Source organism: Lichenostomus cassidix, chromosome 15, assembly GCF_008360975.1.
Source record: "Lichenostomus cassidix isolate B80296 chromosome 15, HeHo_3.0, whole genome shotgun sequence".
Taxonomy (NCBI): Eukaryota; Metazoa; Chordata; class Aves; order Passeriformes; family Meliphagidae; genus Lichenostomus; species Lichenostomus cassidix.
In genome coordinates, this window is record NC_139496.1 from 11,949,005 (window position 1) to 11,973,693 (window position 24,689).

The following is a 24,689-nucleotide window of genomic DNA, read 5'->3' on the forward strand; positions in this document are numbered from 1 at the left end:
GAATGTGCTGTTGCTCCAGCTAAGCTGGAGGAGGGGCACAAACAAAACACTGCTCCGTGCTCAGCATGTCTGGGAATTTGGCTGATAAGTGCCACACTCCAGCATGGAATAAAAACAGCAGAGGAATGGGAGCAGGGGGTGGAATGAAGCAACCTTTTCCTACAGATGGGTACCTCTGCCACCCCTCCCTGGCAGCCAGGGCGGTGCCAGGCACTCCCAGGTCACCTGAGCGAGCCTGGAGGGAAATCATGAGGAATCAATTTTTATTTATTGAGACCTGCTCGGGCTTGTCCCTCTCCTGTCCATGCCAGGAGAGCGGCAGAGCCCACGCTCCACCGGGATGAAGGGCCATTCCCAGGTGGCTGTTTTGGGGGTGATTTAGCCCCGTATTTGTGCAGATGACAACAGCTCTGCTCCCACAGCAGCTGCTCCACCATCACCCCACACCATTGCACTCGGAAGCAGAAGCACCTGACCCAACCCCTGCAGGCAGCAGGGGACAGGGGGACCTGTGTCCCACCTGTGTCCCCTGCGGGGCCACCGCAGCTCTGCCCCTCGCCCTCTGCACAGGATTTTGCTGGGTTTTTGTATTATGACACCGAAAAAAGCCCTCCACAGCCCCAAACCCGCAGGAGCAGCAGCGCTCCTGGCTCACAGCTCAGCGTTCCTGCGGCGCCGCCGGCCCGGGCTGAGCCCCAGGGCTCCCCTCTGTGCCTCTGCTCTCCCTGCTGCCTTAAAAAGTCCGGTAAGTGAGGAATTCCTTCAGCTTCCTGGGAATGGGCAGCGCCAGCACCTGGTAGGTGGTGAGGAAGGTGCGCAGGGCTTTGCGGCACAAGTGCTTGAGCGACGACAGGACCCTCGGCGCTGTCCAGAACTGCACGTGGCCATCCCTGGTCCTGCAATGGGATCCAGACACCCCTGAGCACAGGGCAGAGGGACACAAGGAATTCCAATTGCTCCCAAACATCCCCAAGCTTGCTGCAGCGCAGCCCAGGAAAACCATCCCCAGGGAAGGCCAGAATTAGCTGAGCTGCAGGAGGAGGGAGCAGCCCTGTGTTTCCCCACCCTCCTCTCCTGTTTACTCACCCTGTGGCAATGAATCCTCCGTGTGGGAAGTACATGCAGCACAGACCGTTGGTCATGGGGGCAAAGGCCACTGGAGACCGAAGCTCCAAGGCCCAGATCCTCAGGAGCCTGTGGAGAAAGGGAGAGGACACAATGTGGTGCCTGCTGCCAAAATGAAGCCTCTGGGATCAGCTCGAGGCATGCAAACTGGAGAAGGATTTGCTTCCTATGGGAGTGTCCCGAGGAGGACTGTCCCCTGCAGAGTGAGTGACATGCTGAGGGTGGCACAGCACCCAGGAGGACATGGACCTCAGCTCAGGGTGATAGGGCCCTGACCTTGTCACAGCCAAGCCACGGTGTTCCCACCTGTTTGTCCTTTCCATTTATTCCAGGAATTAGCAGGGACTTGGCAGATTTATTCCCCACTTCCCAAGTTCCTGGTTTGTTTTGCCTCCTCCTGGGCCCCTCCCTGGGTCCCCACGGGGGTTCACTCACCTGTCATCTGCCACCGTGGCCAGGTAGAGCCCCTCGGGGGAGAAGCAGACGGAGCGCAGGGAGCTGGTGTGGATTTCACTGCTGGAATCCAGTGTGGAGTGCAGCGGGACATGCCTGTGGTGGGGACAACATCCCAGTGTCACCCCTGGGCTGCCACCAGCCCCTTCCCCAGCTGGGGCTGGCAGAGCAGCCAAATTTGGCCAAGCCAGACCCCCACTCTGCCTCTGGAAGCAGGGGACAGGTGGTGGCTGTGCCCAGTGAGCCGGAAAACCCACATCCAGCCCTAAAAACCTCCCTGGCATTGCTCTGTCCCCTCCCCGGAGCATACCGCAGTGTCCTGAGCTGCTCCCCAGTGTAAGGGTCCCACATGATGACACAGGCGTCATAGGAAGCGGTGACAAGGAGCGCAGAGTCCGGGGAGAAGTCACAGGACACCACACTGCTCTGGTGGCCCTCCAGCCTCCGGATGAGGGTGTAGGATCTCATGCTCCACAGCAGTGCCTGCAGGATATGGGATCAGGCTGGGAGCATGCCAAGGTGTAAGCCACACAGGCTCTGCTCCCACCTGCCAGCTCTTGAGCAAGGGCAGGATGGCCTGGCCCCTTCTCCCAGGGAGGATTTGGGGACACAGGGCTGCATTCAGCAGGCACAGGGATGGCTCCCATCCTGCAGGACTCACCGATTTCTCCCCGGCGGCAGAGCAGAGCATGCTGCAGTCTGGGGAGATGGAGCAGCAATAGACCCACTGCACGTGGCCTGACAGCACCTGGACCTGCCGCCCTGGAGACAGCAGGAATGTGTCACCAGAGGGGAGCAGGACACCTTGGCCCTGCTCTCCCTGGCTTTCCCCAGTGGGAATTCATACTGGGCTGGGGATTCCCTGGGTAATACCCAAGGCAATGCCCTCCTGCACCTCCCAGGTTACAGGGCTGTCCCCTTCTGCTTCAAATGCTGTCCCCAAAGGTCCTCTCCCACCATCTTCCCTCCCGAGGTGGGTTTCTCCCCCTTCCCTGATCCAGCACAGTCATCCCTGCACATTCCTACCATCCCTGCTCAGGTCCCACACACGCAAGGTCTTGTCCCGCGAGGCTGACACGAGGATGGGGCTTCCATTGGGAGCAAAGCTCAGGTCCCTGACAACGTCCTGGTGTCCCAAGAGGCTGAAGAGGAGGTGCCCTGTGGAGAGGAGCCATGCTCAGTGTCATCCATCCATGGGGAATGAGGCAGAGCCGCTCGAGCAGCCCTGCTTGGGACAGGGCAGGGACTGGGGAAGGAGGGAGATGGAATCTCCTTCCACAGAGGAACAAGGGAGACAGGAGCCTGAAGCAACACCAGCAAGGGCTGCTCACCTGTCTGCACCTCCCAGACCTTGATCTGCCCATCGTTGAGGCCAGTGGCCAGGACCAGGCAGGGAAGCCCCATGGCACAGGCAGGATCTGTGTCCCCATCCTCAGCCGCCGGCCAGGCGCTGAAGGCCAGGCCCCACACGATCTGCCCACACTCCAGAGTCTTCTCCTTGGCTGCCCCACGGCTCCTGGGCTCTGCTTTGCCAGCCCGGCTCTTGCGCTCCGAGGTTTTGCAGCCGCTGGAGGGAGGCAGGGATGGGTGGAGTGTTCACCCCAAGACCCTCTCGCCCCAGCTCTGTGCACCCATCTTCACCCCGTACTGGACAACACCTGGGATCAATCCAAGCTAGGGAAAGAACGGATGGAGGGCAGCCTTTGGGAAGACTTTGGTGAGGGCTGGACATGCCCCAGCCCAGAAACACCTGTATATTGGGCTGATCCTTCAGTGTGGGCAGCAGGAGAGGAGATTCTGCCCCTCTGCCCTGCTCAGGTGAGACACCACCTGCAGAGCTGTTCCAGCCCTGGGGTCTCCAACATCAGAAGGACGTGGAGCTGGGGGACTGAGACCAGAGGAGGAGATGCTCCAAGGGCTGGAGTCCCTCTGCTCCAGAGCCAGGCTGGGAGAGCTGGGGGTGTTCACCTGGAGAAGAGAAGCTCCAGGGAGACCTCAGAGCCCTTCCAATGCCTAAAGGGGCTTCAGGAGAGCTGGAGAGGGACTGGGGACAAGGGATGGAGGGACAGGACACAGGGAATGGCTTCCCACTGCCAGAGGGCAGGGATGGATGGGATATTGGGAAGGAATTGTTCCCTGGGAGGGTGGGCAGGCCCTGGCACAGGGTGCCCAGAGAAGCTGTGGCTGCCCCTGGATCCCTGGAAGTGTCCAAGGCCAGGCTGGACAGGGCTTGGAGCAGCCTGGGATAGTGGAAGGTGTCCCTGTCCCTTCGAGATGATCCTTAAGGTCCGTTCCCACCCAACCCACTCCATGGCTCCGCACTCACAGCTCGGCCTCCCCCAGGGGCCACGGGATCAGCTTGACCACGCAGTGTCCCTGGGACCAGGCGAACCAGGCCCCGTCGGGGGAGAAGGCGACGCTCCAGGTCTCGCAGCTGGATTTCCAGTCGTAGCGCTGGGGCCGGCCCGGCTTCAGCTCGGCCAGCAGCACCGGCTCCTCTGCGGCGGGACGGCCCCGTTACCCGATACCCCCAAACCCCGTTACCCCCCGCAGCCCGAGCCCCCCGTGTGCCGCCGCCCGGCTCCCGCTCACCTCCGCTCGGCTTCATGGCGGCCCCGCCGCCCGCTCGGCCCCGCCGGGCCCGCCCGGCCCAGGGCGGCGGCGGCGGCGGAAGCGGCGGCGCGGGGAGGAGACCCGGAGCCTCCTCCTCCGGCCCCGCCGCCACCGGCACCGCCCCGCCACCGGGCAGCGCCGGGCAGCGCCGGGATGGGCGGGACAGGGCCTGGGGAGCGCCGGGATGGGGCGGGACAGGGCCGGGGAACGGCTGCCCTGAGGGACAAACGGCGGGCACGGGGCGGGCAGTGACCGGCACGGGGATCCAGCACCGGCACGGGGATCCAGCACCGGCACGGGGACAGCCCCACGGAGCCGGTACCACACGGGGATATCCCGCTCTTTACCCCGGTGCTGACAGCTCTCCCCCATTATCCGCACGGGGACACCTGCCGACAAGGACAGCCCTAGGACGCTGCACCTTCATGGGGACACCCCCGGCAGTGACACACCCCCCAGAACCCACAGGGTGACACTTCCCGGCAGTGACACACCCCCCAGGACCCACAGGGTGACACCCCCGGCAGTGACACACCCCCCAGGACCCACAGAGTGACACCCTCGGCAGTGACACACCCCCCACAGGGTGACACCCCTCCCCTGAGCAGCCCCCAAAGGACAAGCACCCTCCCAGTGACCCCCCAACGGCCCCCCAAGGACCACATTGGCCCCACAATCAGCAGCTCCCCAAGGACTCTGTGCCCCCACATCAAAACCCCCATTCATTCTCAATTCTCCAAGAACCAGCAGCCCCGCTCTGGGACCCTCAGCAGCCCCCCAAGGACCACATTCGAGCCCCCATGTGCAACCCGTCCAAGAACAGCACCCGCTGGGCGATGCCCACCCCGGCAGTGCCTCCCGTGAGTCACGGCAGGAGCCATCTGGCCAGCCCACCCCCGCACCCCCAATTCCGCACCCTCCAGCACCCCCACATTCCCGCTGTGCCTCACCAGCCCAGGGTGGTCCCCCCTCGCCCCCAGTGCCCCCCATCTCTGGCTCGGGGTCCCTGGTGCAGCAAAGCTGGAGTGAGGGGAGCGGCGGGATGGAGGTGCTGCACCCACAGGCACCCCAAGATCTGCTGAAGTCTCCCCAGTTCGGCTCAACGTGTCCCCTGTGAGGGCTGGGGTCACCCGGGGGTGGCGAGGTCCCATCGGGGTCCTGGGTGTCCCACGCACCTCCTTCCTCCCCTTATCCCCAAGCGCAGCGCTCACCCATTCCCGCCCATTTTGGCACTTTGGGGTCCAGACCGAGCCCCCCACCCTGGGGGGCACCCACCCCTTGTGCCCCTCAGCTGTGACACGACAGGAGCCTCCCCACCCCCGGGTGCCACCGCTCTGCCATGCCCGCGTGCCTCAGTTTCCCCACCTCCAGCACGGGGGGTGGCTTTGCTCGGTGGCCGCTGCCCCGCGATGAGACCCCCACGGTGGGCACGGTGCCACCTCACCCGCGCTCGCCATCCGCCCTGTGCTCGCCTGGGCGCTCGCCCGCGGCTCGGGCGCAGGTGGGAGCGAAGCGGCGACAAAAAAAACCGAGGAGAGGAAAGAGGAAGAAGCGACGGCGAGAATCGGCGGCGGAGGAGGAGGAGGTCGCTGCTGGCAGCTCCGCCGGAGCTCTGGGGGGGCTCAGGGCACCCCCGGGCACCCATCGCAGACCCCCAGGCGCCCACCCCGAAGTTTGAAGTTCGCCGGCATGGCTAAAACCACCTCGCTGCGCTGCCGGGTGCTGGAGGCGAAGGACCTGCCCGCCAAGGACGTGTGAGTGGCTCGGGGGGCTCAGGGCACCCCTATTTCCCCTGACCCACCCCGGGAGATGTGGCGGGGAGGCGGTGCGGGGTGCTCTGCTCTCCCGGGTGCTCTCCTCACCGCACAGTTTTGGGGTCTCTGCTTGCACCCATTGCCCCCAAAGTGGGGGTCTGGGGGTGCAGGGGCTGCCAGCCCCCCCACAGGGGTGTATGAGCTCCCCAACCCCTTTAGCAGCCCTTTCCTGGCCCCCAGCAGGGTGGGCACAGAGGATCCCCCCAAGGCTGTGGGTGACACTGGGGGTGCACAGCCCCTGTACCCCCAACCCTGCTGGGCATCTGCACCCTTTGGGGGGCTGGGGTGGTGAGAGGTGGGGTGCAGGGAGACCCCCGCCCGCTCCTGCCCCGGGGACACGGCTCGGCGCAGCTGGCAGTCCCGGCTACCTCCGGATGTGCCAGCTTGGCACCGCCGGCCGCTCCCAGGGCCGGGCAGCCGGGAACCGCGCCGTGTCCGTGCCTCAGTTTCCCCTCCCGGCGCGGGTCACGGCGCCGTGCTGGCTGTCCAGCACAATGATGGGGTGCCCAGTGCCGCTCCCAGCGCCCCCAAACCCAGCTTGGGGCTACCGTGGGGCTGCGGCGGGGGTGGGGGTGAGCCACTCCCAGTCCCCGTCCTGGGGCAGGGACAAAGCTTGTGGTCACCTCCCTCATCCATCTCGGGGTCCCAATCCTTGCGGAAGCACCTCCTGGGGATTTGGGGCTCCAGCAGCACCCCAGGGCTGGCACCCCTCGGTGCTAGTCCAGCTGCCATAAACCAGCAGGAAGAGGCTTTGGGTGGGTGGAGGACACGGGGACGAGTGGGGATGGCTTGGAGTGACCCACAGCGGCTCCCTCAGCTCAAGGAACACCCGGAAAAGTGGATGTCCCCATCCCGGTGTCCCGGCTGAGACCAGGAGCTAATTTCACCCCCGGGGCTGGTGCTTCACTGTCGGGGTTTGAGGCCCCCCAGGACGGGTGGGACCCCCGAGCGGGGCTGACCCTGGGCTCCTCCACCCCCTGTCCAGGTCTGGCTCCAGCGATCCCTACTGCGTGGTCAAGGTGGACAACGAGGTGGTGGCCAGGTATGGGGACACCGTCCCACCCTGGGAGGGGACACGCAGGGATGGGGGATCTCCCCGGGGGTGCAGCCACCTCTCCCATCCCGGCAGGACGGCCACGGTGTGGAAGAGCCTGAACCCTTTTTGGGGTGAGGAAGTCACCCTGTGCCTGCCCCGGGGATTCCGCAGCCTCGCCATCTACGTGCTGGATGAAGACACCATCGGGTAGGGGGACAACAGGGGCACGGGTGAGCCCTGGCGGGGTGGCATGTCCCCACCAGTGGCCTCAGCACCGAGTCTGCTCCCTCACAGGCAGGACGATGTCATTGGCAAGGTGTCGCTCAGCCGCCAGCAGATCTCAGCCGAGCCGCGGGGTCAGTGGGGGGCACAGCAGGGTGGGGGACAGCGGGACCTGTCCCAGCACCTCGGGGTGCCCACGCTGTCCCCCTCGGCAGGCGTTGACAGCTGGCTCAGCCTGGCACCTGTGAACCCCGACCAGGAGGTGCAGGGCGAGGTCCACCTGGAGCTGCAAGTCCCCGAGCAGGGCCACCCGCGGGTGCTGCGCTGCCACCTCATCGAGGCCAGGTGGGGGGCTGGCGGCACCGGGAGGCTGCGACCACCACGAGGTCTTATTTTTGGCCGGTGGGAGGACAAGAGGAGACCTTCCACACTGAGAAGGGTCCTCACTGCACCAGGTTGGGGACATCAGTGATGGCAACCCACGTGTGACAGTGCCATGGGGGCTCAGTGGGAAATGTGCTGCCACCCCTGCTCGGGGACAGGGGGACAAGAGCGCCGTGGAGTGCCCGGGGTTGATCCCCAGCAGAGTGGTTGGCTTTCTCACTGGGTTTTCTCCCGTCTGGCTTCAAAATTTGGGGAAACTGAGGCACGGCTTCCCGTCTGGTTTTGGGGTGTACATGTGTGTGCACGTGTGTGTGCACGCGTGTGAGTGTGCACAGGGACACGCACACAGTGACACAGACACACACAGACACAGCTGACAGATGGAGCAGGCAGCAGAGGCAGCATCCCGCTGCCATGGCAACTGAAGCGGCTACCAAGGCAACAGGATGGCCATGGGGACAGGGTGGCCATGGTGACAGCCAGGAGGGACAGCAGCACCCCCACTAGGGACTGGAGAAGGAAGGGCACCCCTGGAAATGGGGTCACGATCTCACCACGTCCCCTGGCACCTGCTGGCTGCCCCACATGCCAAGGCGACAAAGGGACATGGGGCTGCAGGAGCCGTGATGGTGGGGACAAACCCCCTTCCCGCTGCACCCCCGCTGATCCCCATGTCCCCACAGGGACCTGGCCTCCCGGGACCCCTCGGGCACCTCGGACCCCTTTGCCCGGGTGTCGTGCTGCGGGCACACGCTGGAGACAGCCGTGAGTCGGTGCTGGGTGTGGGACCCAGAGCTGTGACACCCCAGGGGTGCTCAGGCACCCTCAGGCACCTCGTCCCCTCGGCCAGCAGCCCCTGTGCCCAGCAGGTGATCAAGAAAACCCGCTTCCCACGCTGGGATGAGGTGCTGGAGTTCCAGCTGCCGGAAGAGGAGCTGGGAGAGGCTGTGCTGAGCGTGGAGGTTTGGGACTGGGACATCGTGGGCAAGAACGACTTCCTGGGATGGGTGAGGACCTTGGGGCACACCGGAACAGGGCAGGGTCCCCGGGGCACCTCTGCACCCCCATGTGTGGGGTCTGCATGACCACAGGTCAGGACCCACCGGGATGGGGGCAGTGCCATGTCCAGACCTTGGTGTCCTGGGCTGTCCCCAAGTGAGATGCAGCACAGAAGGCTGGCCAGTGTGCCCTCCACCCAGACCCTGCCTCTGTCCCCTCCAGGTCGAGATCCCCTTGGACACCATCTCCGTGAATCCCACCAAGGGCTGGTTCCAGCTCCTGCCCTTCTCCAGCACCACCGAGGAGCACGGGTGAGTGCAGGTAGAGGGGACAGCTGGTTGTGACCAGGACAGCACGAGGTGGCCCCACGGCGGGCACAGGACCCATCTGAGTCCCCTGTGTCGTTGCAGGGGACAGCTGGGTGCCCTGAGGCTGGCAGTGAGGCTGGTGGAGGACACGGTCCTGCCCCCCCACCACTACCAGCCCCTCATCCAGCTCCTCACCGAGCCCATCCTCTGCCCGGGCCAGGTGCGTGCTGGGCCTGGGGGACCTTTGGGGTGACAACCCCAGTGCGGGGGCCTCTCTGTGCCCACCCTGCCCTCCCCACAGCCCCCCGAGGGCACGGCCCTGGCTGTCCTGGAGGAGGTGACCTCGGGGGAGAGCCGGCAGGACATAGCCACCAAGCTGGTGCAGATCTTCTTGGGGCAGGGGCTGGCTGTGCCCCTCCTGGACTATCTCACCACCCGCGAGCTGGCCAGGACCAGTAAGTGCCCAGGGCCACCTGCACCCCAAGAAACCCCGAGCCAGGGCCACGTGGAAAGAGTTGGGCCACCAAGGGGGAGGCAGGAAAGGTGCCACGTGTCCCCGGGGTTGGGCACACCAGGGACAGCTGGGATGTCACCCTGTGCCCGCCTTGCCACAGCCTCTGTGCCCTTCCAGCCGATCCCAACACCCTCTTCCGCTCCAACTCGCTGGCCTCCAAGTCCATGGAGCAGTTCCTGAAGGTGAGCATGGGAAGGGACACCTCTGTGGTGTCCCAGCAGGACATCAGGGACAAGGACAGTGCCTTGCCACCCCTTGCAGGTGGTGGGGCTGCCCTACCTGCACGAGGTCCTGAAGCCGGTGGTGAACCGCATCTTTGAGGAGAAGAAATATGTGGAGCTGGATCCCGGGAAGATGGAGCTGAGCCGGGGCAGGTGGGCACAGGTGGATGTCAGGGGGGCACATGGCAGCTGACATGTCCCTGTGTCCCCTGGGGGAAGGGTCACCCATTGCTGCTGAGCCCACAGGTCACCTCGATGGCTTTTTTGGTGCCTGTCCCTGGCTGTCGGGTTTCCCTGACCCGGCGCTGTCCCCGCAGGAGGATCTCCTTCAAGGGGTCCCTGTCGGAGGGGCAGGTGCGGGACAGCAGCCTGGAGGTGCTGAAGGGCTACCTGGGGGACATCGTCGATGCCATCGTGGGCTCGGTGGACAAGTGTCCCCTGCCCATGAGGGTGGCCTTCAAGCAGCTCCGCAGGCGGGCGGAGGAGCGATTCCCCTTGGCACAGCACGAGGTGGGGCACAAGGCGGGGCTGGGGGTCTGCACAGCTCCGGGACCACCACCCCGAACTCTGAGCTGTCCCTGTCCCTGTCCCTGTCCCTGTCCCTGTCCCTGTCCCTGTCCCTGTCCCTGTCCCTGTCCCCACCCAGGAGGTGCGGTACTTCTCCATCAGTGGATTTCTCTTCCTGCGCTTCTTCGCTCCCGCTGTCCTCACCCCGAAGCTCTTCCGGCTCCGGGAGCAGCACGCAGAGCCTCGCACCGGCCGCACGCTCCTGCTGCTCGCCAAGGTCTGGGGCGGGACGGGGACATCGGCGGGGCATGGGGACACTGGGGACGGATGGGGACACTGGGGAGGGATAGAGTTCCTTGGTGATGGGTGGGAATCCTTAGGGAGCATGCAGGACCTGGGGAGCAGTGGAGACACCAAGGAGGAATGGGAACACTGAGGAGAGATAGGGACTCCAGGGAGTGATGGGGATCCTTGGGGATGGATGGGGACCCTTGGGGTGGTGGGGGACCTGGGGACCTGGGGAGGGATGGAGACACCAGGGAGGGCTGGAGACCACTGGGAGAGACAAGGATTGTGGGGAGGGATGGGGAGCCCAGGGAGGGTTTGGGACTTCAGAGAGAGAGACCCCAGAAAGAACAGATTTTCAGAAGGGATGGAGACCCTGGTGGGACCTGCAAGGAATGGGGAGGCCAGAAAGGGATGGAGACCCCAGAAAGACAGGGAGGGCTGAAGACCCCAGGGTATGATGAGGACCCCAAAGAAGGCAGAGCCATTCCTGCTCCTATGCCACTCAGCAGGGGCTGACTCCTTCCTGTGTCACTTGAGGCCAGCCCTGCCTGTCCCCAGGCCATGCCACCACAAGCTGGGCACAGCACAGGGGCAGAATTTGGGTCCCATCACCCCCCTAGTCACTGCACTTTTCCTTCTCCCATCTCAATCCCTGAGCCCTCAGGGTCGAGGGGAGCAGCCAGGGGGGTCCAGGGGTTCCCACTGAGGGGGACACAGCAGCGTGACACCTTCCCTGCACGGGACAGGCACTGCAGAGCATCGGGAACCTGGGGCTGCAGCTGGGGCAGGGCAAGGAGCCGTGGATGGCCCCTCTGCACGCTGTCCTGTTGCCCGCTGTCACCCGGGTCAGAGCCTTTCTGGATGCCCTGGTCACCGTGGAAAGCCCTGAGGGTGAGCGGGGACAGCGAGCACGGAGGGGACATCACTGGTGCGGGGTCAGTGGCACCACCCTGCTGCTGCCAGGACCATCCTCGGGCTGTGGGAGGTGGTGGCACTTGAGGTGACACCGCTGCCTCTCTGCCACAGCTGCAGCGGGTGACGTGCCAGTGCCTCAGGGACAGTGCCAGCCCTCGGCCACCATCAAGGAGGGACTGCTGCACACCTGCCCGGAGGGGGGGATGGTGCTGCTGCCCCGCTTCAGCTTCAAGAAGAGGCACTTCAGGCTCAGCACGCAGGCCCTGGACTGTGCCAAGGCCCGCGGGGGGCAGGTGGGTGCTGCCCAGGACCCTCACCCTGTGCCAGGTGCCCAGGAGTGGGGGGAAGGACGTGGGCACAAGATTTGGGGTGTTTTGGGAGCTTCAGGTGTGCTGCTTCATCCCTGTGCCAAATGTGAGTGGTGGAGCAGGTGGGGGATACAGGCGTGGGCACATATTTTGGGGAGTTTGGGGTTCCCCAGATATTCCATGGATATGGACATGGGCACATATTTTGGGGTGTTTTGGGGTATCCAGGTGCACTGTTCCACCCCAGTGGAGACAGTGGGGAATATGGACATGGGCACAAATTTTGGAGTGTTTGGGTGTCCCTACATGCTCAGCTCCACCCCAGCCGAGCAGGTGTTGGATATGGACCTAGCCTCACGTTTTGGGGTGTTTGGGGGTCCCCAGGTGCTCAGCTCCATCCCGCTGGAGCAGATCCGGGCCGTGGAGCGGGTGGATGAGGGCACCTTCCAGCACCCCCACATCCTGCAGGTGGTGGCCCAGGGTGGCACCGGGCAGCTCCACACCACCTACCTCCAGTGCAAGGTGGGTGCTCCACCCCACCCCAGCACCCCAAAAACCCCAGGAACCCCCAACCACAGCGCCCCGGGTGTCCCCTCCCCAGCACCCCATGGGACAATGGGAATGGTCCCAAATCCAGCTGTACCCAGGCACTGTACTGGGAGCACTGGGAGTGCTGAGGTCAAGAGGGTGACTGGGTTGTACTGGGGAAATTGGGGTGTCCTGCTCTGGCTGTACTGAGGTCACTGGGGTGCCAGCTCTGGGATACTGGGATCACTGGGATATCCAGCCATCTCTGGAGTACCAGCCCTGCCTGTACTGGGATTACTGGGATCCCGGCCCTATTTATATTGGGATCGCTGGTGTACCTCTTTCCCCGTTACTTCCTGCTGGGCAGTTTTGTCACCAAACTGTCGCTCCTGTCCCCGGCCCCGGTGCCCAGCCCTCCCTCCTCCTTCCTCCTCCTCCTCCTCCTCCGCACCTGCAGTGCCCAGCCCAGGGTGCCCGCGGGTGCCCTCGGGGGTTCCCCCGTCCCTGCTGTCCCCGCAGAGCGCCTCGGAGCTGTGGCAGTGGCTGTGGGCGCTGCGCCAGGCCACCAGCGCCAACCGGGACATGCTGCCCACGTGTCACCCCGGCACCTTCCGAGCCAGCCGCTGGACCTGCTGCCTGCAGCCCACCCGTGCCGGTAGGAGCGGGGCTCCCTTGGGGCTGGGGTGCCCGGGAGGGGGTGTCGGTGTCCCCGTGTCCCCACTGCTGTCGTTGGCAGCGCCCGGCTGCAGCCGCACCCGCGGCACGGTGGTGCTGGCAGACTGGAGCGACCCTGGGGACCCCGCGGTGGCTGCACAGAGCCTCTACGGGCACCTGCGGTGAGCCCGGGGGACAGGAGGGTCCCGGGGGGCCTTTGGGTGCTGGCGGGCAGGGTTGGAGCCTGCTGAGGGTCCCTGTCCCCAAGGACAGCGTGAGTCGGGGGTGCTGTGGGACCTTTGGGTGCTGGAGGGTAGGGTGAGAGCCTGCTGAGGGTCCCTGTCCCTCAAGGCAGTGGGGACTAGGGGTCCAGAGGGTGGCACAGGGGTTCCAGAGCACCTTTAGGTGCTGGTGGGCAGGGTGGGAATGTCCTGAGGGTCTCTGTCCTGCAGGGTGGTGGGGACCAAGGATCCAGAGGATGGCACAGGGTCGTGGGGACCTTTAGGTGCTGGAGGGCAGGGTGGGAGTGTCCTGAGGGTCCCTGTCGTGCAGGGCAGCGCTGGCCGAGGGTCCCGCGGGCACCGCGGTGGCCGGACACCCCTGCCCGGGCCAGGCAGGTACGGCGAGACCTTGGGGGCACTGGGGGGCCATGGGGACCCTGCAGCCAGGGGTGGGGGCTGGCACAGGCAGGCAGCACCCCCAGACCCCCACGGACCCGCGGGAGGATGGCACTGGGTCCCTCCACGAGGGGACAGCAGATACACGCGGATAGGGGACACGGGGACACGGGGAACACACGCAGTCCGGGGGTTGGCGGGTGGTGGGGACACGCGGTGGGATGTGATGGGTCAGGGGGACAGGGTGGGGCGGAGGCGTGTCAGGGGCACGGGACGGGTGTGGGGCTGGGGGACACCGCGGGTGGGTGCCGGGGGTGGATCCGGGGCTGGGGGGGAAATGGCCGCGGGTGGGTTCCAGGGGGATGGAGGGTGCGGATGGGTGACACAGGTGGGTAGCTGGCACTGACCCCACCCTGGGTGCAGGGGGACCCGTTGGGGACAGGCTGCAGGAGGTGCTGCGAGACCTGGACATCGCCCACGCCGCCTTCGCCCACCGTGACGAGACCCCAGCGCCACCCCCAAGTCCCCTCCCTGCCCCGGCAGCCCCGAGCTTCCCCCTCTCAGCCCACGCCGGGAGGGGCAGGGCGGCCAGTGGGGCCACAGAGGGGACGCGGGGACAGCGGCCCGGCACGGGGTGTATTCTGTAACACAGAGATGTACATGGCACCGGCTGTGCGCGGCTCCGTGGGGCAGCGGCGGGTGACACGGGTGACACGGGTGGCACAGACGCGCAAAGAGGCCACGGGTAGAAAAAGACCACGACGCTATCGCCACGAGAGCGGGGCGAGCCGGGACGGGACGGGGCGACAGACAGACGCACACGGGGACACGTGGTGGGTGGCACCGGGTGGCCCGGGACGGGGGAAGAGCCCGCCGGGCGGGGCTGCGGTGAAGCGGCGCAGGCGGCGGTGGCACGGCAGGGGACGCGGGGGCGACGGGAGCCCCCGAGCCCGGCCTCAGTCCTTCAGGGTGGCCTCGGACACGCCCTGGGCCAGCAGCTCGGCCAGGACGTTGTCCAGGTAGTTGGGGTCGGGGTAGCCGTGGCCCGTCAGGTTGGAGCCGAACTCTGTCTTGTGGTGGATCTCGTTCCACACCACCGTGTCCGACTCGCCCGTGGTGTTGGAGGTGCCGATGGTGAAGATGAGCCGCCGGTCCCAGGCCACGATCAGCAGCTTCAGCACCTGCGGGAGCACGGCCATGGCTCGCCCAGCTGGCACTCCGGCACAGCCTGGCACAGACTGGCCTGGCCACTTGGCAACCCTAGTCTCCTCCTGCCAGCACAGCACAGCCCCAGCTCCCAGGGTGGGATTCAGCCCTGGCACGGTGCCCACAGGGTGCCACCCTTCCTTGTGGTACCCCCAGCTCCTTCCCACTGCTGCTGCAACCTCCCTGTCCCTTCCCATCCCATCCCATCCCATCCCATCCCATCCCATCCCATCCCATCCCACCCCATCCCTTCCCATTCTATCCTCCCCATTCTTTCTCTTCCTATCTCATCCCATGGGATGATTTTTTTTTTTTTTTTTTTTTTATCCCATCCCATCCCTTCCCATTCTATCCCACCCTGTCTCATTCCATCCCTCCTTTCTTTTCCCATCTTATCCCATCTTCCCATCCCATCCTGGCCTCACCTTCCTGCCCTTCTCGTTGTCGGGCAGGTAGCAGTGCCGTGGGAAGCCTCGCGCCGTGAACTTCTTCCCGGGATTGGGATGCTCCGGGCCCTGGGTGGGTGAGGGGACAGGGGGTGAGTGGGGGGCACAGGGTGGGGGTGCCCAGCCCGGCCAGGGGTCCCCCCTCACCTGGATGCCGGTGGGGATGTCGTAGACGATCCGGATGGTTTTGGAGTCGGTGTATCCCGGGAGGGAGTGGGGGATGAGGTGGAATTCCATCTTCCCGGGGGGCTGCGTGCCTGTCTTCTCCCCGTAAATGGCCTTACAGGTGGGGCACTGCAGGCTCCCGTCCTGGGGGCACCGCGTGGGCATCAGGGTGGTACTCAGCCAGAACACCCCAGTACCCACCCACCCCCACCCAGCACCCCCCAGTACCTACCCAACATACACCTCAGCATCCAGAACTCACCCAGTACCCACCCAGCACCTCCCAGCACCCACCCAAAACCCATCCAGCACCTCCCAGCACGCACCCAACATCCACCTCAGCATCCCAAAGCACCCACATGGCACCCACCCAACACCCCCAGCACCCTCCAGTGCCCACCCAGTACCCACCGAACACCCTGCACACCCACCCAGCACCCGCACGGAACCCCCCGAGCCCCCGGGGGTGCTGCTGACCTTGTTGCCGTTGTTGTACATGGCGAGCAGGCACAGCAGGTGGTACATGTGCCCACACTTGCCCAGCTTGCCCACCAGCTCCGGCTTGATGCCCCTGGGGCTCAGCACGCCCTCGTAGCCGGAGGAGGTGACCAGCCGCTCCATGCAGATGGTGCAATCCTGCCGGGAACGGGAGCGCCATCCATGCAGGATGAAGGAGTCACCCCCGGCTGAGCCGCCCGGAGCCCCCCAAGCCCCCCAGCTTCCCCCACTCACCTCATCCGGGGGGTTCTTCACCTTCTGGATGTAGCGGCGCACCACGTCCTCGGGAGTTTTACCTGAGGGGAATGTCATCAGAGCCTGCCCGCGGGGCCACCGCCCCCTGCCACCAGGATGGGGACAGCCCTGCCACCCCCTGCCACCAGCATGGGGACACCACGCGCCACAAAGCAGCGCTGGGCAGCACCCCAGGCAGAACCCTCGGGGGTCCCTCAGTGGCCCCTGCTTATGCCCCCCTGCCCCCGATCCCGCTGGGACTTTGGGGACTCCTTACTCTTCTTGAGCTGCTTCTTTTTGGTTTTCCTGCAGATGCCGTTGACGCCGGGGACAGGTTTGATGTCACTCTTGCTGACGGGCGGCGGGTGCAGGATGGGTTTGGGGGCGCGGGTCAGGCACACGGGCAGCCCGGCGGCGCACATGAGGATTCCCGTCATCCCTGCGCCGGGAGAGCGCCTGGCTGTCCGTCTGTCCGTCCTTCCCACTCCCTGGCGGTGCCCCCCGCTCCCCGCCCACGCTGTCACCTCGCGGTGACACCCAGCCGCTGGCCGGACCCCCCTTACCTGCGAGGGCGGGATGGACGGGGCCGGTGCCGTTCAGGTTCTTGACCGGCAGCGCTGGCACCCTGCACGGAGATGGGAGGGGAAGGGACTCACTCGGGGTGACAGGGCTGGCATTGTCCCCTCCTCGCATGGTATGTCCCCAGAGCAGCAGCATTCCCATGGGACACAGGGCAGGGTGTCCCCTTGCCAACTTGGGGTGCTGCTGTCCCATCCCATGAGGCTGGCACTGTCCCCAGGCAGTGTCCTCCCCAGGGGACACAAGGCAGGCTGTCCCCTCACCAGCTTGGGGGCTGCTGTCCCATCCCACGGGGCTGTCATCCAGTGCCACCTGTCCATCCCTGGGCACCCAGTGACACCGGGGACATCTGATTCTCCTCGACCCAGGGTGGGGGCTTTGTCAGGGTATCCCGACAGTGACACTTCACGTGCCACGTCCCTGCAGGGATGTGCCACCGCTCGATGCTCCCCAGGGACCCCCACCCTCCTGGGGCTGCCAGCAGCGAGTGGCACAGATGTCACCGTGCCCGGGGCAGAGTGTGCAAGGAGAGTGTGGGGTGGGAGAGAGGGGGGCGTGGGGGAAGATGGGGACAGGGCTGGATGAGGCTGGATGGTGTCCAAAGGGATGGGATGGATGCAGGGAGGGATGGAGGGATGGACAAATGGATGGACATATGGATGGGTGGAGAGGGGAAGGAGGGGAAGGAGGGGGGAAGGAGGGGAAGGAGGGGAAGGAGGGGAAGGAGGGAAGGAGGGGAAGGAGGGAAGGAGGGAAGGAGGGAGGGAAGGAGGGAAGGGAGGAAGGGAGGAAGGGAGGAAGGGAAGAAGGAAGGAAGGAAGGAAGGAAGGAAGGAAGGAAGGAAGGAAGGAAGGAAGGAAGGAAGGAAGGAAGGAAGGAAGGAAGGAAGGAAGGAAGGAAGGAAGGAAGGAAGGAAGGAAGGAAGGAAGGAAGGAAGGAAGGAAGGAAGGAAGGAAGGAAGGAAGGAAGGAAGCCCAGCAGAGCCCAGCCCTGAGTGCTCCTGCCCTGTTCTCAGCTCAGCAGCTGGGAACAGTCCCCACCAGAGCATCATCCCATTTCCAGATCCCAAAATTCCCCCCAACAGCAGCCATCACAGTGATGAGTTCAGCAGTGCTCAGCTCCACACAATCCAGGGCTGAGGACGTTTTCCCTCATTCCCAAAGCTCGCTTACCCACACCAAGACCGGGGCAGTGATGGGGGCCTAACCCTGTCCCAGGGTCTTCCTGGCCCCCTGAACCTGTCCACAGGAAAGTGCCAGGACAGGGACAGCCATGGGGACAGGGACAAGGACTGCTCAGCCAAGCAGCCGGCAGGTGGAAGCGAAAGCAGGGTGTTAGCAGGGGAGGGAAATGAGCCAGGAGCTATTTGGGGCTCAGTGAACTCACCTGTCCCCCCAGCCCAAAGGGACACCAGGCCAACCCCCCATGGGGTACAGCTGTGGGGACGTGGGTACCAGGACAAGAACCCCCACCAGGACCCCTTTCCAGGGATCACCTGGAATCCCTGGGTGAATGATTCCCACCACAGACATTGGGACTGTGCTCCCTCCCCCACAGCTGTGCCTTCCCCAGAGACAGCTGTGCCATGCCCTGCTGGCATCAGGCCCTGAGCTGGGTCACACAGCCCATGCTAGCACTGGGGACACCGTTCCCTGGGACCAGGCACTCCATGTCCTCCAGCTGCCATGGATAGTGTGGCATGGCATGGCACGACATGGCACAGCATGGCACAGCATGGCACAGCATGGCATGGCACAGCATGGCACAGCACACTGCACAGATCCACATTCCCTCTGCAGGGACCCAAGGACCACCGGGACGAGCCAGGTGTCCCTCCCACCACCACGTCCCCAGGATGGGGACCCCCGGGCTGGAGGTGCCACAGTGCCACAAGGGCTGAGGCTGCTTGCAAGGTGACAGCAGGGGACGAGCCACCCCCATCGTTCCTTCTCCCCTCTGCGTGCCCATCCCTGCATCTCCCCGCCTCGGTGACACCCCGGCTGTGCCCTCCGCACGCCGCCCAGCTTACCCGGGGGGGACAGTGGCCCTGGCGCCCAGCCCAGCCCCGCGCTGCGTCCCGGGCCGGTTGAGGTTGTTGAGGCCGGGCAGCGCCGCGCTGGGCACCACCTGCCCGGGGGCAAACCCTGCCCCGGCCACCCGCAGCCCTTCACCCTTGGCCGCGCCCCCCGCCACCACCGCCGGCGTCCCGCTCCCCGCCGGCCACAGGGTTCCCCCGGCGAAGGTGCTGCTCTGGCGGACGGCGCCGGGGTAGAGTTTGCGGCGCTGGGAGGCCAGGATGGCGTTGGAGGCGGCGCGGGTGCTGTTGACCAGCAGGCACTGGGGGCACGAGCAGGGGGTGCCCGTGCTGGAGCCCACCGGCCACGACTGCGATTTGGGGATGGAGCCCATGGTGAGCGGATAGGCCAGGTCCATGCGGCGCCGCAGCCGCCGCTTGCGCTGCGTCTGCCGGTTCATTTGGGACATGCTGCTGAAGTAGATGAGGTAGCAGAAGCCCAGGGAGGAGAGGTCCAGCCAGGGGTGCTGCTTCTCGTAGGCGTTCTGGATGGTGATGCAGATGTCCATGTCGTAGGGAGTCCAGGAATTGTTGTCGTTCTCCCATTCCCAGACGATTCCCTTCCCCGGCGCTGAGGAGGGATCGTAGAAGTTCCTCCGGACGGGGCGCATGGTCCCTGGGGAGACAGCGGGGGTGACAACCAGCAGAGGGACCCACAGCGACACGGACACCTGTGTGTCCTGCTCCCAGCCTGGCATCCCGCAGGGATTGGGGTACAGATTGGGATACAGAACTGCTTGCTTCGGGGTGCAAGCAGCTGCTCTGCCCCTTCACAAAAGTCCCCACCGCACCCCAAAAGTGCTTGCCTATGGATGCATCCGACCCTCAACCCGCCATTGGTGACCGTGTCTTGGCCACCGGCTGTGCTGCCTTCCCTCGGGATCATCATCCCGGATGCCCTGGGAAGGGCGATGCTGCTCAGCCCTCGTGCTTTTCCAAGCCTTTTTCCATCCCTCCGGTCCAAGCCCACTCCCACCCTCCCTTCCCCGTGGCCATCCCGGGGCAGGGGAAGCATTTCCCGGTCAGGAGAGGTTTCCTGACAGCTGCTGGCTGTGGCAGTGACACAGCCAGGGATTGTCCCACACGGCCAAATCCCGGCCCCTCGCCGCTTGTTTGGGATGGAGCTGGATCCTGCAGCCCCCTCCGGAGCTCCTCAGAGGGGGGAGGCATCCCAGCCCCCTCCTCAGCTGCCCCCCCGGCACGGGGCCTGTCTATCCCCTCGCCGGCACCGTTTGCCCAGCTCGATTAGCGGCACTAATTAACGGTCATTAATCATCGGCCGCTCAGGCAGCAGAGCCAGGCCCCAGCTGCCGCCTTGTGCTGAGGCAGCTCTGCCGGGGCCGCGGGAGGGGAGCGGGGGGGCCCTGCTCCTGCCCACATCCCAAATCCCACTGCCGCCTCCTGGCCCACTGCCCACTCGAGTCCAACCCTGCTGTCCACTCCCAGCCACATTCCACTCTCATCCCTGCCCTGTATCCCCTCTCAGTTCCCAGCCCTGCCTCCTTGCATCCATGTTCCCCATCCCACTGCTCACTCCCAAATCCCACATCCTGCCCATATACACACCCCGGACCCAATGGACCTTGCAACTGCATCCCCGATGTCCCTGCCTCTCATATCCCCATCCCAAATCCCACATGCCCCTCACATCTCCCTGCCCCTCACAACCCCATCCCAAATCCCACATCCCCCTGCCCCTCACACCCCACATTCCCCAGAGGACATGGGAGGACCAGCCCATTCCCCTTGGCACATACAGCTCTGAGTCCCCAAGGGCCACTAGTTGTCCCCAGTCCCCAGCCAGTGTCCCCAGGGCCACCAGGAAGGGACACACTCTCAGAACGGGGTCACCTCATTTCGCTCCATCTCTGGGTTTCTCCATCCCGAGGCATCACGTGGGCCAAGCCCCCTGAGACTCCAACCCCCTGACCACCTTCCCTCTGTCCCCATGTCACAGCAGGCTCCAGGAGCACCCTCAGCTCAGGGGACCTTCTTGTCGCCGAGCACCACAAGCCATGTGACAGCCTGCAAACCCTGGGCCTCATTCAAGGAAGAGATGATGGATAAAGATGGATACAGGGAGGGGGCATGCAGACCATGATGCTGAGGACAACAGCCATGTCCCCTCCTATGACATCCCTGGGGACAGCAAGGTCCCTCTCTCAGCATTCCTGTCCCCAAGCCCTGCTGGCACAGGGACTGTGATATCCAGGGACATCCTGGGAATAGTTGTTTTGTCACCCCAAACCCATTCATGGTCGCACTACAGGCACGTGTCCCCAGGGAACACTCAGCACTGTGACCGTGGGCTGTGATGCCAGGTGCTGTCAGAGGATGGGTCCTGGCCAAAGCTGGCAGGAGGTGGCATGGGGACAGCCAGGGTGTCCCGGTGGCTCCCGCAGCTCTGAGTCAGCTCGGACCCTCCAGGTCATGCCGGCGTCCTCGCTGACTCAGGGCTGCAGGTGCCAAGCTGCCCTTTGCCAAGTCCGTGACCAGCTGGAGATGGATGCAGAGCCAGGCTGGATGACAGAGGCAGGTGGCAGGTCCCTGCTTTGGTCCCCACCTCAGTCCCCAGCCCATGGCAGGAGCCACATCCACACTCGGGGTCATGTGGCATCACTGAGGACTGGGAATGGTGGCATTGGTGGTCGGGCTGAGGTGGCACAGCCATGGGGGTTCTGCTGTAAGGCATCCCCAGGCAAGTCTAGGGGATGTCACCTGATGTGTGGCAGGTCCCCTGCCTGCTCTGCCTGGCCTGGACTGGATCCTGCCCTGGGTAGGGATGCAGGGAAGGGCAAGAATGCTCCCAGAATGGTGCATCCCCCATGGCACAGCCAGCACGTGCTGGTTTAATGGGTCACACCGTGACGGGGACACGTTTAATGGGGTCTGGGCTTGGTCCCAGTGTGGGACCAGCTCTGATTTCCCACAGGACATGTGGCCTGGATGTGCTGCTGCAGCACCAACCGGCACAGCTGCAACCACCCCAGTGCTCACCACAGCTCCCAGTGTCCAAACTGGGGCCTCCCACTTCCCTGGGGATGGAGAAGCTTGGGGGGGAAGATGAGTGGACAGTGGGACAATGGGACACAGCACAGCACCCCACGGAGGGGAGAGGGCATGGAGGGATGTGGGATGTGTGGATGGGAAAGGAAAGGGCTGGAGGAGCCTGGAGGGACCCATGGGGGGACCAGAGCTCCAGAGAGCAAGGGGAGGAGAGAGGAAACAGATGGATGTGCAGATGGAGGGATGGAGGGAGGGATGGAGGGATACAGGAATGAAGTGACAGACAGGCAAGTAGAGATAGGGAGGAAGGAAGGAAGGAAGGAAGGAAGGAAGGAAGGAAGGAAGGAAGGAAGGAAGGAAGGAAGGAAGGAAGGAAGGAAGGAAGGAAGGAAGGAAGGAAGGAAGGAAGGAAGGAATTAAATGGTGGAAGGAGTGAGGGAAAGATGGATGGATGGATGGATGGATGGATAGATGGATGGATGGATGGAATGACAGACAGATATGTAGTGACAGATTCACGGATGAATGGAACAACAGACAGACAGATACACACGGGAATGGAGGGGGGAGAGATGGAAGGACAGATGAAAGTACAGAGGGATGGAAGGGCAGAGGGAGGAATGGAAACAGGGAGGGAGGGGAGGATGAATGAGTGCGTGGAAGGATGGAGAGATGGAAGGAGAGAGAGCGGGAATGATGGCTGTGAGGATGGATGGATGGAGGGATGCATGGACGGACGGACGGACAGATGGAAGGACGGGCGGGTGGCTGGATGTTCCTGGCTCGATGCCAGCCCCTTACCCGTGTCCTGCCGGAACTGATGCATGGACTGGAGGTCGATGACGTAGGGCGCCAGCTGGACATCGACCTGTCCCAGCACCACGCTGCCACGGGCGTCCTCCTTCAGCACGTTCTCGATGTGGTGGCACACGGCGGCCGAGTAGGGCCGCCAGCGCCCGTGCTCGTTCAGCCATTCCCACACCACCACACGGGCCAGGTTTTGGGGAGGGAACCCCAGGCCCCCCGAGGGCAGCATGGCCCCCGAGCCCTGCCGTGCCATGCCCGGCGGACGGCGGCTCAGCCCCGCACCATCCCCCGGCGCGGGGACGCGGAGGTCACCCGGGGCCCCTCCAAATCCTCCTCGCGGCTCTCGCCGGCTTCGGGCTCCGAAGCTCAGAGGAGCAGGCGCTGCGGGGCTCTGCAGAGGCGGGTGCTGCCAGCCAGGTCCCCGAGGTCCCCGAGCCGCCCGGTCCCGCTCCCCCGAGGCCGCCGCGCGGGGCTGGGGCCATCCATCACCCGGCACGTCTTCCCCGGCTCTTCCTCCTCCCCGCGCTGCTGGCAGGGCTCAGGCTCCAAAAAGCCACCGGGACCTCGCAGACTGCGTCGGCTCGGGGATGGTGGTGTTTGTGAACGGCGATGGGGACACACGGCCACCGTGCTGTCCCCGAGACACCCACTCCTCCTCTTCCTCCTCGTGTCCTGCTGCTCAGCCTACGTCCTCGGTGGCTCCACGGCTGTCCCCGCCGCCCAGCACGTCACTGGTGGCAAGTGAGGGGGGTGTCACCTGCAAAACAGGGCCACAGCGCGGGTCACCCCGGGTACCGCCAGGCGGGTGGCAGCTGGGGGACCGTCCCCATGGCCCCGCGGAGCCGGCGGGCAGAGAGGCCGCCGTGCCCGCAGCCCTGGCAGCGTGGGCTGCTTGCCAGCCCCGGCCGGCTGCTGGCCTCCAGCACGACAGCGGGGACAACGGGGACAGGGGGGACAGGCCACCCTGCTGACGGCCCCAGGGGGCTGCTGGGGGTCCCATGAGCCCGGGAAGCCTCATCGCTCCCCGCGCCGGTGGTTTGGGCGCCGGGGAGCCCGCGGGCCCTGGATCCCGCTCCAGCCGCCGCTGATTTATGATCTGCACTGCAGGCATCGGGCTGGGGGTGATCCCGGCCCCCCGCTCCCGGTCCCAATCCCACCCTCGGCAGCCCCCAGCCCCACGGCGGCGGGTAGGGGGCCCGGGGAAGGGGAGTTTGCCGCACAAACAGGCGGCAGACGGAGGGACGGCCACGGCCGGGCACACACAGACACACTGACACGGAGAGACACGGGCACACGCGCTGGCACACGCACCGCCGGTGACACGGACAGGCAGCGGGACCGACGCGGGAGGGAGGACACACACGGGGAGCCACGGCAGCGCAACAACCCCAACCCCCCTGCGGACACACAGAGCCACACGCTCCGGCACGGCTGTGCTCACACGCACCGCGCACCCCACACGCGTGTGCGCCCAGCCCAGCGCCCGCCGTGACCCCGAGCACCGCCGAGGGGGGACCCGAGCCCCAACCCCGAGCCCCCCGGGACCGCGCCGTGGGGACGAGCCCCGGGGCTAGCAGCCACCCAAACTGGGGCCCGGCTGCTCTCCGTGGAGGGGGGGCTGAAAAAGCAGGCCTGGCCCCCGTGCGTGGTGTCCCCCCCGCCGCACGGCAGCCCCCCGCCGCACGGTCCCCCGCCGGTCGCCGGTCCCCACAACGCACGACAGCCCCCAGGCCGCCGGCGCACGGCCCCCCCGGCGCACGGTATCCCCGAGCACGGCAGACTCCCCCCGCTCGGTGCCTGTTGTGTCCCCCCCGGCGCACGGTCCCCCCCGATGCACGCCAGCCCCCATCCCTCCGGCGCGCGGTCCCCCCGAGGCACGGCAGCCCCCAGACCCCCCGGTGCCCGGTCCCCCCACCCCGGTGCCCGCTCTCCCGCGATGCACGGCATCCCCCAGCCCGCCGGTGCCCGGTCCCGCCGCCCCCCGAGCCGCCCCCCGGCCCCGCCATGGCCGCCGCCGCCCCGAGCCGCGGCCCCCGCGCCGTTACCTCCGGCGGCCGCAGCCGCACCGGGACCCGCAGCCGCACCGGGAGCAGCGGCGGCGGCGGCGGCGGGCGCGGGGCCGGGCGGCGGCAGCGCTCAGCCAGCGCCAGGCAGCCACCGACACCGGC

The 24,689-nt window shown here is 65.6% G+C and overlaps 3 protein-coding genes across 5 annotated transcripts; 1 reads left to right on the forward strand and 2 right to left on the reverse strand.

The window, feature by feature from the left end:
• Positions 1-246: 246 nt before the first annotated feature.
• WSB2 (WD repeat and SOCS box containing 2) lies at positions 247-4,320 on the reverse strand. Its single transcript, XM_085076187.1, has 9 exons — positions 4,171-4,320; positions 3,905-4,076; positions 2,910-3,145; positions 2,605-2,736; positions 2,240-2,340; positions 1,889-2,061; positions 1,561-1,674; positions 1,087-1,194; positions 247-896 (listed from the first exon to the last, which is right to left on the reverse strand). Exons 1-9 carry the CDS (start codon positions 4,184-4,186, stop codon positions 734-736), a joined length of 1,215 nt encoding a protein of 404 aa, XP_084932313.1. The 5' UTR covers positions 4,187-4,320; the 3' UTR covers positions 247-733.
• A 1,427-nt stretch (positions 4,321-5,747) lies between these two features.
• RASAL1 (RAS protein activator like 1) lies at positions 5,748-14,172 on the forward strand. 3 transcript variants are annotated; one of them, XM_085076183.1, is made up of 21 exons: positions 5,748-5,945; positions 6,991-7,047; positions 7,135-7,248; positions 7,336-7,397; positions 7,479-7,608; positions 8,331-8,412; positions 8,517-8,654; positions 8,869-8,957; positions 9,057-9,174; positions 9,256-9,409; positions 9,586-9,650; positions 9,730-9,842; positions 10,007-10,199; positions 10,336-10,473; positions 11,231-11,375; positions 11,511-11,692; positions 12,092-12,229; positions 12,755-12,890; positions 12,972-13,071; positions 13,442-13,506; positions 13,930-14,172. In XM_085076183.1, exons 1-21 carry the CDS (start codon positions 5,881-5,883, stop codon positions 14,151-14,153), a joined length of 2,508 nt encoding a protein of 835 aa, XP_084932309.1. In that variant the 5' UTR covers positions 5,748-5,880; the 3' UTR covers positions 14,154-14,172. The 3 variants fall into 3 exon arrangements, with proteins under 3 accessions (XP_084932309.1, XP_084932310.1, XP_084932308.1); XM_085076184.1 differs by having other exon boundaries at positions 11,517-11,692; XM_085076182.1 differs by having other exon boundaries at positions 12,755-13,071.
• DTX1 (deltex E3 ubiquitin ligase 1) lies at positions 14,129-24,689 on the reverse strand. Its single transcript, XM_085076185.1, has 10 exons — positions 24,567-24,689; positions 22,516-23,278; positions 18,664-19,324; positions 16,619-16,680; positions 16,333-16,494; positions 16,056-16,117; positions 15,801-15,959; positions 15,306-15,467; positions 15,138-15,227; positions 14,129-14,687 (listed from the first exon to the last, which is right to left on the reverse strand). The coding sequence occupies exons 2-10, from the start codon at positions 22,772-22,774 to the stop codon at positions 14,463-14,465; spliced, it is 1,842 nt and encodes a 613-aa protein (XP_084932311.1). The 5' UTR covers positions 22,775-23,278; positions 24,567-24,689; the 3' UTR covers positions 14,129-14,462.

Coding starts and splice junctions, on each gene's coding strand:
- DTX1 (XM_085076185.1), bottom strand. CDS start 22,774: ATGGCACGGCAGGGCTCGGGGGCCATGCTGCCCTCGGGGGGCCTGGGG. Junction 19,325..22,515: donor TCAGTTCCGGCAGGACACGG/GTAAGGGGCTGG, acceptor CTGTCTCCCCAG/GGACCATGCGCCCCGTCCGG. Junction 15,468..15,800: donor TGTACAACAACGGCAACAAG/GTCAGCAGCACC, acceptor CGGTGCCCCCAG/GACGGGAGCCTGCAGTGCCC.
- RASAL1 (XM_085076182.1), top strand. CDS start 5,881: ATGGCTAAAACCACCTCGCTGCGCTGCCGGGTGCTGGAGGCGAAGGAC. Junction 11,376..11,510: donor CACCGTGGAAAGCCCTGAGG/GTGAGCGGGGAC, acceptor TCTCTGCCACAG/CTGCAGCGGGTGACGTGCCA. Junction 13,072..13,441: donor AGCCTCTACGGGCACCTGCG/GTGAGCCCGGGG, acceptor CCTGTCGTGCAG/GGCAGCGCTGGCCGAGGGTC.
- WSB2 (XM_085076187.1), bottom strand. Junction 2,062..2,239: donor CTGCCGCCGGGGAGAAATCG/GTGAGTCCTGCA, acceptor CATATCCTGCAG/GCACTGCTGTGGAGCATGAG. Junction 1,195..1,560: donor GCCACGGTGGCAGATGACAG/GTGAGTGAACCC, acceptor CTTTCTCCACAG/GCTCCTGAGGATCTGGGCCT.